This window comes from Protopterus annectens, chromosome 16.part0 (genome assembly GCF_019279795.1).
Source record: "Protopterus annectens isolate FY-2018-M chromosome 16.part0, PAN1.0, whole genome shotgun sequence".
Classification (NCBI taxonomy): Eukaryota; Metazoa; Chordata; order Ceratodontiformes; family Protopteridae; genus Protopterus; species Protopterus annectens.
In genome coordinates, this window is record NC_056750.1 from 606,105,127 (window position 1) to 606,123,736 (window position 18,610).

Consider the following 18,610-nt stretch of genomic DNA (forward strand, 5'->3'; position numbering starts at 1 on the left):
AATTTTGGACTTGTCTACTCTAAACACCTTTCTGGACATTCCAAAATTCAAGATGCTGACTCTTAACCAGTTACTTCCTATGCTAGGCAAAGATGCCTGGTTGGCAACTCTAGATTTAAAAGAAACATAACCTGCACATCCCAGTCAGGGAATCTTGCAGAAGATGACGAAAACAACCAGCCAGTGATACCACCAATATTTTTATTAAAAAAAGCACAGCTCTAACATCTCTGCTCTCCACACAAGCCTTCAAGGAGTAAAAAGACATCAAAAAAACTTGTCTCATATAGTGTGTTCAATCAAGCAATTAATTCATTACACAAATCAAATATTTCCAATTAAGCTCTTCATTAAGACCATATGGATACAAAGTGTTGAATTTTAAAATATATAAAGACTCTTTAGTCAAAAGCTGTTTTTTTTTAAAAACATTCATCAAATACTGACTCTAATTTTCTCCAAAACGGTACCCTGTAAACCTTCACTATTACTATTGTGGAAACATTCAAAATAGGTAGCTATAGAACTTTCTTGTTTCTTTTTATTTATATCTCTTATGTGCTCTAACATTCTGACCTTAAAGGCCATTTTAGTTTCTCCAATATAAAACAGATTGCACGGGCATTTAAGTGCATGTATAACTCCTTCTGTGTTGCACGTAAAAGTACACCATGTATCAAGTGGAACATTATTAATATAATCAAATTTATTTATTACATATTTGCAAGCCTTGCATTTTTTCAACAAGAAGTACCCAGTGTAAGTGTATTTAAATTTATTCTGACATCTGGGGGACTAAACTTTCCTTTGACAATAAAATTATGTATATTTCTACCCCTTCTATAAGAAATGCCTAATTTAGCATTTAACCTAGAAGAAACATTTTTCAAGGAACTCAAATAGTTCCAAAAATATTTTATTACTTGTGAAATTTCAAAACTAAAACACCCAAATGTAGAAACAAAATAGTTTCTGAAGATTTTTTTGAAGCCATTTTATGTGGAGCCATAATGTATGAATTACATTGTGTATTATTTACAGCGGAGCCAGAACATAGCCTCTTACAGCTTCTCTCCATTAAATTCTTATCATAGCCCCTATTTTCAAACATATCCACAGTTACTTGTAATTCGCTTTGTAAATCTTTAATGTTATTACATAATCTAGATACCCTCAGCATCTCACCATAAGGAAGTGCTTCTAAAGTATGTGTAGGATGACAGCTATCCCTATGTACAAAGTGTGTACCCTGATCAAACTTTCTGTGGACAGTAGTATGTAAAATTGTCCCATCTATTATACTTCTGCATCCAAAAAAGGAGTGCATTTTCCTACTATCAATCCATGAAATTGTAAATGAAATCTATTAAAATGTAAAGATTGAACAAATTGTTCAACCAAGGCATCCCCACCCTGTGCAATAAAAATCAAATCATCAGTGTAACGGAAATATTTAATAACATACTGACAAAAAAATGATCTTTTGTAAATGTATTCTAATTCAAAAAGTCCCATGCTAAGATTAGCATACATGGGGGCAAAAGCAGCCCCCATGGCTGTACCCTGTTTCTGTCTAAACAGAGCGTTATTAAACTCAAAAAAATTATTAGTAAGACAGAAATAGAAAAGGTCCACAATGTATTCTGTAACTGGAGAAGTTCCTAGAAAAAAACGAACTGCCTCTAAACCAAAGGCATGACTTATACTAGTATATAAGCTTTTAACATCTATTGTGAAAAAATACACATCACTATTCATTCTATGTCACTTATTTTGTGTATGAAATCAAATACATCTCTAATATAAGAAGGAAGTTTAAATACTACAGGACTCAGATAATGATGTAAAAAGACACCTAAGGCATGTGTGAAATAATCACAACCAGCCACTATAGGCCTTCCTGGTGGTTTATTCAAATCTTTATGCACCTTCGGAAGGCAGTAAAAATGTACCATTTTGCTATCTCTTATACTAAATTTATTCTTAATGTGTGCGTCTGTAAAATATCCTAGTCTATTGCCTCTAGATAATAGTTCACGATATTCTTCCAAAGCTTGAACATATACTGACATATCTATAATTTCATAAGTTTGATTACCATTCAAATGTTCCATGCACATAGAGAAATACTGAGTATAATGCATTATAACATTTGTTTCCTTTATCTGAGGGTTTGAATATAATATTATCCATTTTACTTAATGTTTTAACAGCTTTCCCTTCCATCATAGATAAGTTATATTCAGTGTACCCTCTGGTCTTCTTGAATTTTATAAAATCATCCTCAAGTGCAAAATTTAACATATTTGAAAAATGCATAACTTCTTCATTGAAATAAGGAGGCATATACATACTTTTAACATATACATTACTAGTGTCCAACCTACAGTAGGCATTAAAAGAAGAATCTGACTCACAAGTAACAAAACTATCGTCAGAACTACTTATATTTTCAATATTATCTGTAGATTCATTCTTTGCAGAAGTAATCCTAAAAAATTGCTTTAAATGCAATTTTCTGCTAAACCTGAATACATCGCATTTAATGTCATGAATACGAGGCACTACCATTGGAACAAATTTTAAGCCTCAATTAAGAACTGAATATTCATAGTCTGTAAAACCATGCCCAGAAAGATTAATTATATAGTTATTACTAACTAGAGGTATAATTGGATCTTTTACCTCGTTTATACCCCCTCTGTGGGTAATAGTCTTTTAAAATTGTCCTTGTGCCTCACGGACACGTTTGATGCCTTGTCTGCCCCCACGGGAATATGAGGTTTCGCTCCGAAAGGTCTGGAAATGTTGTTCTGCTCGAGGCAATGCAGGATAATCTTCTAAATTGTCATAATCATCATCACAGGATGTATAGAATCTATCTGAAGCAGAGAAGGAGGAATCATGCGCCCAGGAACCGTTTTCTGGCTTTTGAAAGCTCACATGATTGCGAGACTTCTTCCTGTTGGCTCTGGAAATAAACGCCTTCCCGTTTTCGTAGTCGCGCAACTCTTGTAACAGCATTCGCTTCTTTGTCCACCAGCTCCCCCTCATAGTTCTTAAGTTTTAAGTTAATGTCATTTAGATACGTATCCAGTACAGATACAGGAGTACCTGATGAAAGGGTATTGCAAATCTGTTTAATTTGTTCTTTAAGTTCTTTTTACTTAACCCTATCACGATCTAGAAGAATGTTTACCCATTCGAGGGTGCACTTATGTGCTGCTGATACCCAACATTTATGGAACTGCATGTCATTTACATTCTGTAAATGGAAGGGCAGAGTAGGATCTTTATATACTCTAAGCCCTCTGGGTGTAATGTCTAAGTCCAGATATTTTTGCAGCTCCATCAACACTTTGTATCCATATGGTCTTAATGAAGAGCTTAGTTGGAAATATTTGATTTAATTGTGTAATGAATTAATTGCTTGAGTGAACACACTATGAGGCAAGTTTTTTTGATGTCTTTTTACTCCTTGAAGGTTTGTGTGGACAGCCGAGACGTTAGAATTGTGCTTTTTTTAATAAAAATATTGGTAGTATCACTGGCTGGTTGTTTTCATTTACAGTTTAGTCTGTGGTTTTTACTAATCTTGCAGAAGATACCTACGCTTCAAAGCAGGCTACTTACATGATCAGTTCTCTACACTGCCGTTTGGCTTGTCTACTGTGCCCAAGGTATTCACAAAGTGCTTGGCTCCAGTTATTGCATTTTGCAGGCAAAGAAATATTCAAATATATCCATACTTGGACGATTGTCTAATTCAGGCAGAAAACCAGGGCATACTTCTAAATCATCTGGCATTTGTAAAAAGGGTTCTAACTTGTCTGGGGTACACCATAAACAAAAAGAAATCACAGCTGGTACCCTCTCAACAGATTACATTTCTGGGTGCAAGCTTGAATACAACTGCCCGGATGGCTTTCCTCACGCCAGAGAAGCAAATTCAATTGGTAACTTACTTCAAACAAGTGGCCACAAAAACCCTGCTATCTGCAAGACAAATACTGCAAGCCTTGGGGTTCATAGCCTCCTGTATTCTTCTAATTCCATATGCAAAACTGCATACGGGGAAACTACAGTGGTATTTAAAGTCTATGGAGTCAACATTGTCACAGCCTGGAATCAATGATTCCTATCATACCTTGCCTACGCCTGGATTTCCTATGGTGGGCAGAGGCCTGCCACCAAAACAAGGGACTGCCATTCACGCTACCCCCTGCTTGCCCATACCCTAACTACAGATGCATCAGACTATGCGTGGGGAGCTCACCTGGCAGGAAAGTGCATTCAGGGCAAATGGAACTCAAATCAAATGCACCTACATATCAGTCAAAAAGAAATGTTAGCTGTACAGAATGCTGTGACAGCCTTCAAGGACTACATTTTTCCAGGACAACTAATGGTTAAGATGAACAACACCACAGTTACGTGGTACATAAACAAACAGGGGGGTACACATTCTTACCCCCTCTGCAGACTAGCCATGGCTTTGTGGAACACAGCCTTGAGCTACGAGGTGCACCTACAAGCTCAATTCCTTCCAGGAAATTGAATACACTGGCAGACGGACTAAGCAGAAATCTCATGGACCCACACGAGTAGAAACTGGAACCACGGATTTTCAACATGTTGACATGTAAATGGGGGAGCCCAGACATAGATCTATTTAACTCCACACAAAAAAGCCTGGAAAGTGGATGCTCTGACCTTCAGCTGGAAAAACCTATCAGTTTACGCCTTTCCCCCTTTGCCTCTGCTCTCCAAAGTTGTGCTAAAAGTCAACCAGGACAAACCAAGAATGATTTTGATTGCTCCAGACTGGCCACGCCAACACTGGTACCCACTCCTGCGCAGTGTGTCACAAATATCGCCATGGCACCTGCCTCAGACCCCTTCCTTGCTGTCTCAGCAGGAGAACCAAATTCTGCACCCTCAGCTTCCAACGTTGAATCTTGCAGCCTGGCTAATCACTTAAATTCACCCTTATCCCTCAGCAAACCTGTGATGGATATCATCTTAGAGGCGAGAAGACCTAGTACTAGAAAATCTTATGCTGATAAATGGAAACGATTCTGTGCCTGGAGCCAGTCTTTAGGGATGAGCACAGCAGCACCCAATTTACCTCAGATTTTGCAATACTTACCTGAGATGCTTCACAAGGGCCTGTCTTTTTCCTCTATTAAAATCCACACTTCAGCTATTTCAGCTCACTGTAACACAGAACTTTCCCTCTTCTCTCCCCTGCTCAAGCAGTAGCTCAGAGAGGCAAAGAACTTGAGACCACCCAGGAGAGCTCCTAACCCAGCCTGGGATCTTAACTTTGTTTTGGAAAAACTCACTCTACTTCCTTTTGAGCCAGCTGCTACTGCAGACTTAATATGTCTTTCTTGGAAAACAGCCTTCCTTTTAGCAATCACTTCAGCTAGAAGGATATCTGAATTACAGGCCCTTATGGCAGTGAAGCCTTTCATCATCTTTCATGCGGGCAGGGTATTTCTGAGGACCATTCCGTCCTTCGTGCCCAAGGTGGTTTCCAGTGTGGCTCTGAATCAGTCCATTCATTTGCCAACCTTCTTTCCCAATCCACAGAACAAAGGGGAACAGATTCTGCATTCCTTGGATGTGCACAGACAACTTAGATTCTACTTGGACAGGACTAAATCTCGAAGAAAACCTGAACAATTGCTGGTAGCATTTACTGCAGGGGCAGAGGGGAAGGCTATTTCAAAACAAACCCATTTCTAAATGGATAAGTCATTGCATTCATTTCTGCTATAAGCACCATGGAAAACCTATTCCCCAGGGGATCAGATCTCACTCAACCAGGGCTGCATCTACTTCTGCAGCCTTTCTCAGAGGTGTGCCTACCAGGGATATTCTAGAAGCTGCTACCTGGAGTTCTGTACATACTTTCACCAAGCATTATCATTTACCAATTTTCTCTAAATCCAGAGTTGGCTTTGCTACTGCTGTCTTGCAGGGCCTTATAGCTGGCCCTAATGCTGTATAAACCCCCTCCTCCCAACCATAGCTTTGGGAATCTACCCAAATGTAATGACGGCAACAGTGAAACACAAAGAACATAGTACAGTTGTGTACACTTAACATAAATGTAGATGTTCGAGTGTATTCACTGTTGCAGTCCTGGTTACCCTCCCTCCAGCCCCCTACTTTTCTCTGGCTATACTTCTACCTTCTTTTACTATGCTTAAAAGCCTTTTTGGTGTATTTGCTTTTGGTTGGAGGCATATTTTTGTGTTTTTAATTTTATTTGCTCCCCATTAGGGGGGCACCTGACATCTGGGGCAAGAAAAACTGATGTAAAGGTGTTGGCTGCATGTTTTATACCCCTGACGACCTGACGTCATGAAAGAAGGGACAGCAACTGATGCAGGACCCAAGACTTTGTTAATCAGGGTGACTGAGGGCAACCTGCCGGCAGAATATCCCAAATGTAATGTCTGCAACAGTTAATACACTCTAACATCTACATTTATGGTAAGTGTACACAACTGTACTTTCTCCCTCTTCTCCTTGGGTCTTGAATTCATGACATTGACAGGATTGCCTCTCTCCCTTACTTGGATAAAGTAGTTTAATGGACCTAGCTCATATTTTGGAAGAGGCTGTTCTTTGTGACTGTTACCTCCACCAATACGATTTCTGAGCAACTTACCTTCATTTTAAGGAACCTAATTTTCAATCAATCTTCAAGGACATAAATTTCTTGGGAATCACTTTTCCTACCAAAGGTGGTATCAGAGCTGTCCTTGGCTGTCTGCCTTCACCTCCACATTTTCTTTAGATGAATATCCAGGAGAAAGAGAGAGTGATTACTCCATAGCCTTGGCTTGCATTTCCATATCAGGTTTACCTGAAGAGAGTACATGAGTTCAGGACGACAGACTCGCTGTTTGTCCTCTCCACTGTAGGTAAAGAGGACATGGGTATGACTGGACAAAGCATATCCAGGTAAAGAGGACATGGGTATGACTGGACAAAGCATATCCAGGTAAAGAGGACATGGGTATGACGGGGCAAAACATATCCAGGTAAAGAGGACATGGGTATGACTGGGCAAAGCATATCCAGGTAAAGAGGACATGGGTATGACTGGGCAAAGCATATCCAGGTAAAGAGGACATGGGTATGACTGAACAAAGCATATCCAGGTAAAGAGGACATAGGTATGACTGAACAAAGCATATCCAGGTAAAGAGGACATAGGTATGACTGGGCAAAACATATCCAGGTAAAGAGGACATGGGTATGACTGGGCAAAACATATCCAGGTAAAGAGGACATGGGTATGACTGGGCAAAGCATATCCAGGTAAAGAGGACATGGGTATGACTGGGCAAAACATATCCAGGTAAAGAGGACATGGGTATGACTGAACAAAGCATATCCAGGTAAAGAGGACATAGGTATGACTGAACAAAGCATATCCAGGTAAAGAGGACATGGGTATGACTGGGCAAAGCATATCCAGGTAAAGAGGACATGGGTATGACTGGGCAAAGCATATCCAGGTAAAGAGGACATGGGTATGACTGGGCAAAACATATCCAGGTAAAGAGGACATGGGTATGACTGGGCAAAGCATATCCAGGTAAAGAGGACATGGGTATGACTGGGCAAAGCATATCCAGGTAAAGAGGACATGGGTATGACTGGGCAAAACATATCCAGGTAAAGAGGACATGGGTATGACTGGGCAAAACATATCCAGGTAAAGAGGACATGGGTATGACTGGGCAAAACATATCCAGGTAAAGAGGACATGGGTATGACTGGACAAAGCATATCCAGGTAAAGAGGACATGGGTATGACTGAACAAAGCATATCCAGGTAAAGAGGACATGGGTATGACTGAACAAAGCATATCCAGGTAGAGAGAGGACATGAGTATGACTGGACAAAGCATATCCATATGATTTGTTAATGCAGCATAATTTGCCATATGGTGGTTAACTGTGCACCTAAGCCAGTACCAAGTCCACTTCACCTGTAGTAGTATGGTTACTTCAGTACCTGTTTCAACAATATCTTCTGGGGGGGTGTATTGCCACTTGGTTGTGAGCCCATATCTTCAGGCAGTAGTGCTGGAATATTGTTTTATTAATCTGGTCTACTTTAGTACCCTGATGCTTCAGGCCTCTGTGCTTTTACTTCCTTTAGCCATTCTAGTTTCTCTGTCGTTGGGAGATATACTGCTTGTTACTCTTCCCAGCTATAACCCACTCCAGAGGGCCTCTCAATTTGATGTAGCACATATGTGAGCACTAACCCTATCAGTTGATTTTTAGAAAAGATCTTCTGCATTCACCACTTATTACTCTCGTGAGCTGCCTTTGCAGATGGATGTTCTGAAAAGTCTGGCAAATTTATGATTTTGTGTTTTTCATAAATGTGTTCTTACTCAGATTCATGGAGCAAACGTGCTGGCAGGAGGCACATAAGCACAGAAGATAGAGAAAGTAAGAATTTTATGCTTAGAGGGGATACATAAAATTACATGTCTGCCTCTACTGCATTGGGCTATGGGTGGGACAGATGAGGCTTATTTGCCCTCCAGCCAAGAAAGAAATAGCCACTGTTCATGGCCATTAGTTGTAATATTAAATATACAGCTACAGAAGGGTCTATGACTGCTGCCATGTATGGCTCTTAACTTCAAGTATAACAGCAAGCTCAAGATTCACAGTCCACTGTTACGGGCTAATTTAGTTTGCCTATAACTTAACTAGCCAAATTTTGTGCTGCAGGAATGTTTAAAAATGGTCAGTCTGGAAGAAGAGTAAGGAAGCAACCCTAATAAGTACTGTCCTTTTAGCCCCCTTTCCACAGCTAAGCAACAGCTTCTGGGGTCCTAGAAAACTTAACAGTATTAGAATGTGTTGTTTGTCACTAAGGAGTGATACATTGGCTTTCTAGAATGATTTGCAGTAAACTTCTCTGAAGGAAGGAGTTTCAGGCTGTATCATGAAGACATGCCTGCAAGATTTTGACTTTCTTTGTAGTTTTGAAACGTTATTTAGAAATAAGGAACTGGACTTTTTCCATGCAGTGTAAAGCTTCTCTGGTAGCCATGCTTGGAGTATATGGTACTTGGGCAGTTACTGGACAAAACTAAGACTGATAGTTTGTAGAATGATGATGATGTTGCTTTACACTTATCACTCCAGATATAATGTTGATGTTCTCTTAGGCTTTGAGACTTTAGTAATGTATTACTTTGTTTCACCAATCATGTTATGTCTGTAGTTACTACTTGAGCTATGTATAACTGTACTTGTATGTAGCTTTTCTTTGTAACTTTTGTGTATACACTATTTATTACATGTATTTTTTTTATTTCTGGAGCTTTTCTCACTGGGACTCCACTGAAAATGGACCTGTGTCCAGTGGACTATCCCGGTTAACAAATGTAAAATAAAATAAATAAAATGAGTTACCAAGACAGCTGTGGTAGGAAGGAGTGTGATTGATTCAAGCATGCGCAAGTACGCTAATAAGAGACTTAAGTATTATAAGTAAGACTTGAACAAATAACTTAGAGGTATCCAAAATAAAATTCCCTCACCTTTTTTTTTTTTTTTTAAACAGCTGTGGCAAAATCCAGACCTGATGAAAGAAATAAATGAAAAATTGCCTTTGAAGAGGTAAGCTAGTTGCAGTTACCTTTCTGTGCTGCTATTAAAATGTGCATGATGTTGACAGAATATATGTACCAAGAAATGTGATGTCTCCAGGCTTATCTTCCTGGAGTCTGCTGCACTGTGTACCATACCACTCTGTGTATTTGCTTTAAAAATGTAAATTGCTGTATAGATTGCTGTTAAGCAACTGTTTTTTTTTTTTTTTTTTTTATAAATCCAGAGCACAAAAACTTTTAGCATAACAACTTAGGCAACAGAAAATAGAAAGGGTTGTTACCAAAATTAGGGAGCCTGTAAGAAAAAAGAAAAATGGCCCGAGATCCTGTAAATTATCGATATTTCGGAAATTTTATGAAAAATTGTAAAAATCAGATAAATGCATAAGTGAAGAAAAGGCACAAATGGAAGTATTTATGGAAGATTTAAATGTGCCAAGTTTAGAGGTAGATGAGGCTGAACAATTAAAAGCTAAGATAGGAGGAGGTGAGATAAAAATGTTGATGTATAATCAGTATGCCGGAAATTCTCCAAGAATAGATGGTATTCTTGTGGAAATTTGGAAGCTGGGTTGGAAGAAAGTGATAAACATCTGGAATGTTTTGTTTTAACAGTATTTAAAAATGAGGGGAAGCACCATCATCCTGGAAAAATCTGTGGTGGTAGTAATACCAAAAGACTGTAAAGACCCATCAGATCCAGCTTCATATAGGCCTATTTCAGTTGTAAACCATGATTATAAAGTGTTGTCTATAACAGCTAAAAGAATGGCAAAGGCGTTTCCAAAATTAATAGATATGGATTGGCGTGGATTTGTGGAGAGGAGTCAAACATTTTGACAATATTAGTAAAACACTGATGAATGATGGTCCAGAGGGAAGCAGAATGTAAGAAAATATTGCTGTTGTTGGTGGGTCTTAAGGCAGAGAAAGCATTCAACAGAGTAAGTTGGGATTTTATGAGTAGTGCAACGGAAGCATTTGCATTCCCCGATACTGTGTTGAGGTTAATTAGGAGGATATATGAAGTATCTGACTCAAAAATCAAAGTGGGAGGGCTTCTGTCTGATGTGTTCTATCTGATCAGAGGAACCAGGCAAGGGTGTCCTCTTTCCCCTCTATTTGCATTATATTTAGAACCACTGGCAAAGAAAATAAGGGCTCAGAAATACAAGGATATCATTTGTATGGTAATCAAGAAAAGCAGACTTTAGTTGCAAACAAAATTATTTTGTACCTGATAAAACCAGAAAGGACATTTCAGTGTTGTGGAATATTCTGAGACAGTTTCTTTTTTTGAGGAGGATATAAAATTAATGAATGTAAAACAAAGGCTATAGCTATGAACTATGTACATACACATGAATTGGTTCAGCAATACCCATATTTATGGGAATATGATAAAATTTGTTTAGTAGTATGGGTTGAAAAGGATTATGTTACGGTAGCTGAGGATATGTGGGAAGAGACTAAAGAAAAGATTCTAAAACTTTGAAAGTGGAAGCTCTTGTCTGAGGATATGGATTGCAAGATACAAGTAGTAAAAATGTTTAGTCCCTTTAGTTTTTTTACACAGGTTAGGCATATTTTTATCAACCAGCGAAGTTGTCAGTAGCAATTAATAAAGAGTTGAGAGATTTTATCTGAGAGGGGAGGCAGGCAAGAATCAAGTGGGATAAGTTGATTATTCCAATAGAACAAGTTGGTTTAGGATTACCCAATTTGAAGGGATATTTTAGAGCTACACAGTAAGGGCTCTTGTACATAACACAAGCAGAAAGCTACAATTCAAAATGGATGATGATGAAGCAGGGGGAAATTCAAGAAATAAAGTGTGTGTGTGTGTGATTTTGGATGCAGATCTTTAAGGAGAATAAGTCATAAATAATATTGTATTCATAAAGTAGCAAAAAGTCTACTAAGAACTAATCCAACACAGGAATGGGAAAGTAGATTCTGCCAATTGAGGATGACTGCAATTAGTGGTATAGAGAATAGGCTAGAGAAGGGAGGGATGGAATTTACTGGAGAAAACTGGCAAAGAAACCAAGGTATTGGGGACAAATAATCAAGAGAGTTAAAGGTAATAGAATGGGAAGAGGCCAAGAAGACATTTGGACTGCAGGCTAGAGACTGCCTTCCCTATCAGAAATTTATATTGGAGTATAGACAAAGAGAAAGGACTAGGGGAATCCTAAGTGGAAGACCTGCTTTGAAAGTGTTTTCAGTTGAATCTAGACCAGAAGCCCCTGTTAAAAATTGTGGATAATTTAGTAAAGTATATAAAACATTGCTTGATTTAACTATATCAAGTCAGTCAGAGGAGGTTAGAAAAGATTGAGAAGAGAGCGGTTGGATAAGCAGCTCACAAAGAAATAATGGGAAGACATATGTATGACTTCCAAATATACAACAAAGTCTAGAAGATTTAGGATTTTTGCCATGTGTTTACACAATTATTTTATACCCCAAGTAGATTCCAAATAATTTTTCCTCAGATAGATGTAAATGTTGGCGTGTAATAAGTTGACAGACTTTAAAATTTCCCTACAGAGTACTCTGATAGGAATACTGAGTGAGCAAATGAGTGTGATTAAGGACATTATTTTTGAGCTGGGATACATGATCTGAATTGCCTAGACTTAATAAGGCCTTGTTAAGCTTAATTCTGGTTGCTGCCAAAAAAACTATTATAAAATGGAAATCAGAGTCTAAACCAACCATATTTGAAGTAGTGAATATTGTAACGGAGATAAACGAACTGGAAGTGGGATCTTTAGAAAAGGGTAGAAGCAACTTAAATAGAAAAAAATGGAAATTGTGGGAGCAACACATGCAGAGAAATGCTTTGCAGAGGTGGGCAAACTTTTTGATTCGTGGGCCACATTGAGTTCTAACATTTGACAAAGGGGCAGATAGATGGCATGCTTTGAAAACATCACCTCATTGGGGGGAAAAATACACATCTTGGGATATGGAGAAAACATGTGCTTTAATTTCCAATGAAAATGAAGAAAAGCATTACAATAAAATCTCTGACTTCGAAATGAGTCTTTAAACACCGAAAATCAAATAAATGACCATTTTATTTTAAAGCACTGAAAGTTCTGTTATCCTTCAGGATATCACCATCACTCTCCTCCTGACTGTCTCTTTTTTCAAAAATGGTAGGAGATGCAGATGTACTTGTCCTGTTCCTTTTATTCCCGTTCTTTTGTTGAGAGCTTGCTAGCATAATTAGCGTGCTTTGTGGCAAAGTGACGGCTAATATTATACTCTTTAAAAAACGCCACAGTTTCTTGGCATATCAGACAAACAGCAGATGATCGGTGTTCAGTGAAAAAATATTTAGTTGTCCACTCCTTATTGAACACTCGACATTCTCTGTCCACTTTCCTTTTCTTGGGTCCGCTCATCTTCATAGAGGGGCGGTGGGTCAAAGTGTAAATTGCAAACGTGGAGTAATAGGTCTACGCTTCACCTCAACAAAATCAATATATCTAGAGTGCGCCATCTAGTGAGGAAACATCAGAATTGCAGGGGAAATAAAACATTAACAAGGTTGATTTATTAAATTTTTTCAAGTTTGGCGGGCCGAATCAAAACGTTTAACGGGCCGCATGTGGCCCCCGGGCCGTAGTTTGCCCATGCCTGCTTTAGAGGGAAAATGACATTTAAGGGAGAGCAAGCAGACCAATTTATGTAATGTTGGACTGGTTACTGTAAACTGTGAACATGTGGGTTGTTTTTGCTTATTTTATGCAAATGTAAGTTTGCCTATGTCACAAGTGATAATAAAGGCGTTTAATATATAAATTGCTGCTCTCCATAGTGAAGATTAATGTTTTTCAAAGAGGCTAAGTGAGTTTTAAGATGTTTGGATAAAAGGAAAATACATGTATTTGTACATCGTATGCATTTTGGAGTTGCAAAGACCTCATGAAATACCGACAGAATTCCAAGTCTATTTCTTTTTCTGTCTCCTGTTGAATTCAGAACAAAATAGTACAAAATGGTAGGGGATAAAATGATGCAGTCAAATTAAACCCATGATTCACTCTTCATCTAACATTGAAGTGGTCTTGTCGAGTTTGTGCATCACAACACTCAGTAGCTTAAGTGCTACAGCAATGCATTTTTTCCTTTGTTATTCCTGTTCTCTGTGGAGTGTTTTAAAAGTTCCTTATACTTTTTAATAAGGAGTAGCCACATAAATTAACTTCCTCCCTCATCGATGTCACCATAGAGAGAGAGTGTGCAAATGCGTCCCTAGATTTTGGGTAATTGGGTATGTCCAGATGTGGAACTTATAATTTTTGTAAGAGTATTTTCACTGGTTGAGTCTACAATTAATGGGAAACCATTCAAAATAAAAGGGAATTATAACTGTATAAGGTGTAGTCTGTTTAGCTTTATGTCAGTCCTGCACAGCATTCTATGTGGGGAAAACTGAGCTAATGCTGAAAGAACATATCTGTGAACATCTATATGCTATTGGGTCCAGAAGCAATATTAATGCCCTCTCCAAGCACGTAATAGCATGCCCAGAACATGAATTTAAGTTCTTAATGATACAACAGTGGGGACTACTACTGGAGTAAAAGGAACTTATATGGCAGTTGCAATTGAATGCTGGTAGTTCTCCAGGGCTAAAAGAGATTTCTTCTGTCACCTCCTTGTTAAAGTTAAAAGCCTGTATATGTTGGTAAATAATTTCAAGGTTTATATGTCTGGAATAAGTTCAGAAATTTTAGTGAAAATTTTATTATCTTTTTTTGCTTTCAAGTACAGTTGTGACGAATTAAATAGACAAAAATCCTTGGTTTTGTTTTTGTTTGTAACATTGTTTCTTTAAGAGTCTAAGCGCCAACAAATCATGTGATTGCTGTTGTATTTTAAATATGGCAATTTTTTTTAATCTGAAGAAGTCTTGTAATTATACTAAGATGAAGGCGCTTATCATAATTTGTGGATTTTTGGATTAAATAAATGTGGTACCATTCAGGGACTACAGCGCATCATGCTTTATTGTGTCCTTAACGGTACAACAGGTAGCCGTAGCCTGTGGTGCAACAATTTTGTAGGTTCTATTCCCATAACAGGTACATGGATTGCTAACACTGCAGTGCAGCAAAAAGAGGGAATGTTGCATACCTGAGAGTATCGTCCTTTGGATGAGAAAAGGTACCATCTACCTGATTTGGTGGTAGCGCAAGTGGATGCAAGAGGTCTTGTAGCACCTAGCAGAGTAGAAGTTTCCTGATGCATTGACCAAATTTCCCCAGTAGTGAAAAATGCTGCTTTGGGTCTCCCCATAAAAGAGGCCACTAGACTTGTATGACTCACCTGGTCAACAAAGGATATACAAGTAAAATAAAACTTTATAAATACTGAAAGCTCAGCAGCTAACTGGTTGGTTTTTAATAGGGCTGTAAATGTGATTCAGCTCTTAGTGAAAGAAACACACTCATTTTATCATTCGAAGTAGTGATGATCTCTGAAGACGTATTTGCATTTATAGTTTGTTTATAAACTGATCTAGTGGTCTCCTTTTAGCCATGCTGTTACAAAAAGCAGATGTCATGGCATCTCTGTGTGTGTACAGTTGCCCGTGATTCATTAATTGTATGTACATTACATACATTGATAAACCTTACGGGATGCATTACATAGTACTGTGATTATATATTGGTAAGTTTTGAAGAGTTAATGACGTTATACTGCGCCAGTTGTTTTCTAATACTTAGTGTTCAGTGTTTGTTGCTAACGAAAGCAACAGTAGTTGACATTGTAATAATAATAATGTAAGAACCTATGGAAGTCTGTACACCAAGCTGCTCAGAAGTTAACTTGTTACCCCTGCACCTAGAGGCAAAGGCCAGTGCTCAACTTTGCAGCTATGTCAACAGACCTGAGACTGTGTTTTCAGGACAGTCCAATCAAAAGAGGTGCTGAGATTGGTCAGATTGCTAGGCACTGAGTGGAGGAACTTGGGAAAACCAAACCTGTTATACCCAACTGATACTTCTGTACTGAAGTATTTAAACTTTTCTCCTATTGAAGGACTCTTCCTTTGTATTTGCATGCAAACTGTGAATGGACCTTGTTTAAGACCTCAGTAGCTGAAGTTCTGTAAATGAGAAGTAGCTATAAATGGATATGTGCTTGTGACGATGGTTACTGCACAACTGTGCGCCAGTGGTGAGGAAAGTTACCAAGTTAAAGAAGCAGGCCTTCCTTGAATTACTGGTGTGGAAGTGAGATTGTCTGTGGATTTGTCTGATAGGTGCCAACAAGTGAAGCCAGCAGCTGCAATTGCCATTGAGATGAAGGCCTGGCTGTTGGAGGACATTTGAATGACCATGGCAAAGATATTTCAGATAATTTCACAGAAGTCCTGGCAAAACCGTCCAGTGACATGGGAGTGAGATATTGTCCAGAGTTTTTACAGCAACAGATTAGAAATGCTAATTTTGATGTGGGAGCATTGCTGAGTAGTGGAAGAAACACCTTGATGAATTTAAGTATGGCAGATATGCCCTTTTCTGGGAAGGCAATGTCAGATGTGTCTGGTGAAGCAGATGCATTATTTCAGTGATTCTATCTAATTAAATCAAATGTTTTCACTGTTGCAATACTTTGGGATTGCATAACATATAGTTAGAAATGCTGGAACTACTCACTGTTAGGGTTTTATGGTTAACTTGCCTTTTTAGTGTTGAGTGGAAAGCTCCGACATTACCTCTGGATTTGCCTTGGATAGTGGTCCCCATTCCCAAAAAGGGGATAGGAGGGAGTGTTGTAGTGATAGAGGGATTACACTCTTTAGCATCTCTGGGAAAGTGTGCATCCATTCTGTCCTGGCCATGGAACACACTATTGGCTCTCTCCTTGCACAAATATTGGAAAGGTCATGGAAGTTGATTGGTACCATCTTCACTGTTCAAGCATGATGATAGAGGGACTGAGGAGATTAACCAGCGGATGGTTACAGTGGTGGCAGTATTGTAGGCATATCTGAATAAGTGGAAAAATGAGAGCAAAGTCATAGAATGAAGCTTTTCTAGTCAGTGTTCCCATCTTCACATGTGGTTGTAAACTTTGGGTAGTGCTGAACAGATGAGTTAGTGGATACAAGCAGCAAAAAATAAGGTCAGGCTCGTTCTTCTTGACAAATTGAAGAGCTTTACAATGCAGGGAGAAAGCAGAGTATGGCCATTGCTGATGCATGTCAAGAAGTGTCAGCTGAAATACTTAAGTTATCTAGTGAAGATGACCATTGGATACCTCAGTGGGAGATGTAGCAGGCATAGTCCATTGAAAGGAAGCCACAGAGCTGACCCAAGACTTACGGGAAGGATTATACTCAACTTGCCTGGGGAGCTCACAGAATCAGCTGAAGACTATTGCTCTAGATAAGGAGGTCAGGTCTGCCATAGTAATCTTGGTACCACCGAGAGTCTGACCATTCCATGCCATTTAGAAAATGATTATGAACATTTATGGATGGTTTGCCGAAAGGTCACAGATTTAATAATGGTGCCTGCTATAATTCTAACAACCATAGTTGCAGTTTCTCAAATAGAGGAACTGCAGTTGCAAGTGTGTATTTATTGAGCTATATACATGGGTCCACTGAATTATGTCGACGCACCACAATGTCGACAGCGGATTGACCGCATTTGGTCAACTTAAGCAGATGGTTGTCAGGTGTGATAGATCAACAGTTCCTAGGGAATATTCCTTTCCCCAGGGATTGTGCGATCTTGAAGTTAGCATATACAGTTTGGGGGGGGCGGTGAAGGTGAGCTTACCCATGCAAAAGGCAAGCAGGGAGGAATTCCGTAATGCGTGTGCAATTGACTGTCAGCGTTTCAGTTGTCAAACCTTGTAGTTGATATTCTTGTTCGTTCTTGTTTTGGTATGTCAATGTAATTTAACATTCCCATATAATGTTTCATATATGTTATACGTGTGTGTGTGTGTGTATATGTATGTGTGTGTGTATATGTATATGTATATATATATATATATATATATATATATATATATATCTATATATATATATATAAAATCTGGTTAAATGGAAAAGAAAGAAAAGAGAGAGCGCACGTTTCTAATATGTTTAATTTCACAATGCTTGTGGGTATACAATATTTTTTATTGTTCCATTGTCTGTGCAGATATAGAGATTGTCTAATTTGCCGACTCTAGAACACGCAACATATAATTGTCCATGTGAGAAGCAATCATTGTGTAGATCTAAACCGCACAATTCTAAAGATTGGCCCTGAGCTTTGTTTATGGTGATTGCAAACGCCAATCGAATTGGGAATTGCAATCTCTTAAATTGAAATGGCATATCCTTTGGAATCATAGGAATGCAAGGAATGAGGACATCTTCACCTTTGAAAGGTCCTGTCAAGATTGTTGCTTCTATGACGTTGCTCATTAATTTTTTTACTGCAAGCCGCGTGCCGTTGCAAAGCTTTGGCTGGTTGATATTTCGCAACATGATAATTGGCACGCCAATTTTCAATTGCAGTAAGTGCGGTGGCATCCCTGGAAGATCGAGTGAATTCAAAAATTCTGTTGGATAATTAACCGCTTCATCTGCTTCCACAACAGTGTCGATGGACTTGTATGTGACTGCCTCGCTTTGAATGTTAGATTGAATAATATTGTCAAGTTCGTAGACGTCTTTGTTCTTGGCCGCAAGAATAGCTCGTTCAGTCAGGCAATCGTGATTCTTATTGGTTTGAATATTGGGAAATACTTTTTCAACCAATTCTTCTTTTGACGTCACTAAATTGCAGAAGTTATGAGGCAATGAAATTCGTCCTGAGGTCAGATCAACCGGCACCTTTCCATTCCCAATTTCCAGCAATTGATGTGAGAATATCTCAGCAGATCGATCATTTTGCAGCTGGACACGCATATTTGTA

The 18,610-nt window shown here is 38.6% G+C and overlaps 1 protein-coding gene across 1 annotated transcript in view; it reads left to right on the top strand.

The window, feature by feature from the left end:
* Positions 1–18,610, top strand: part of LOC122790909 (dehydrogenase/reductase SDR family member 4-like) — a 388,748-nt gene that overhangs the window by 287,899 nt on the left and 82,239 nt on the right. The window contains exon 7 of the mRNA XM_044058593.1: positions 9,617–9,672. Coding sequence (XP_043914528.1) covers positions 9,617–9,672 — 56 coding nt within the window. The remainder of the gene's footprint in view (positions 1–9,616; positions 9,673–18,610) is intronic.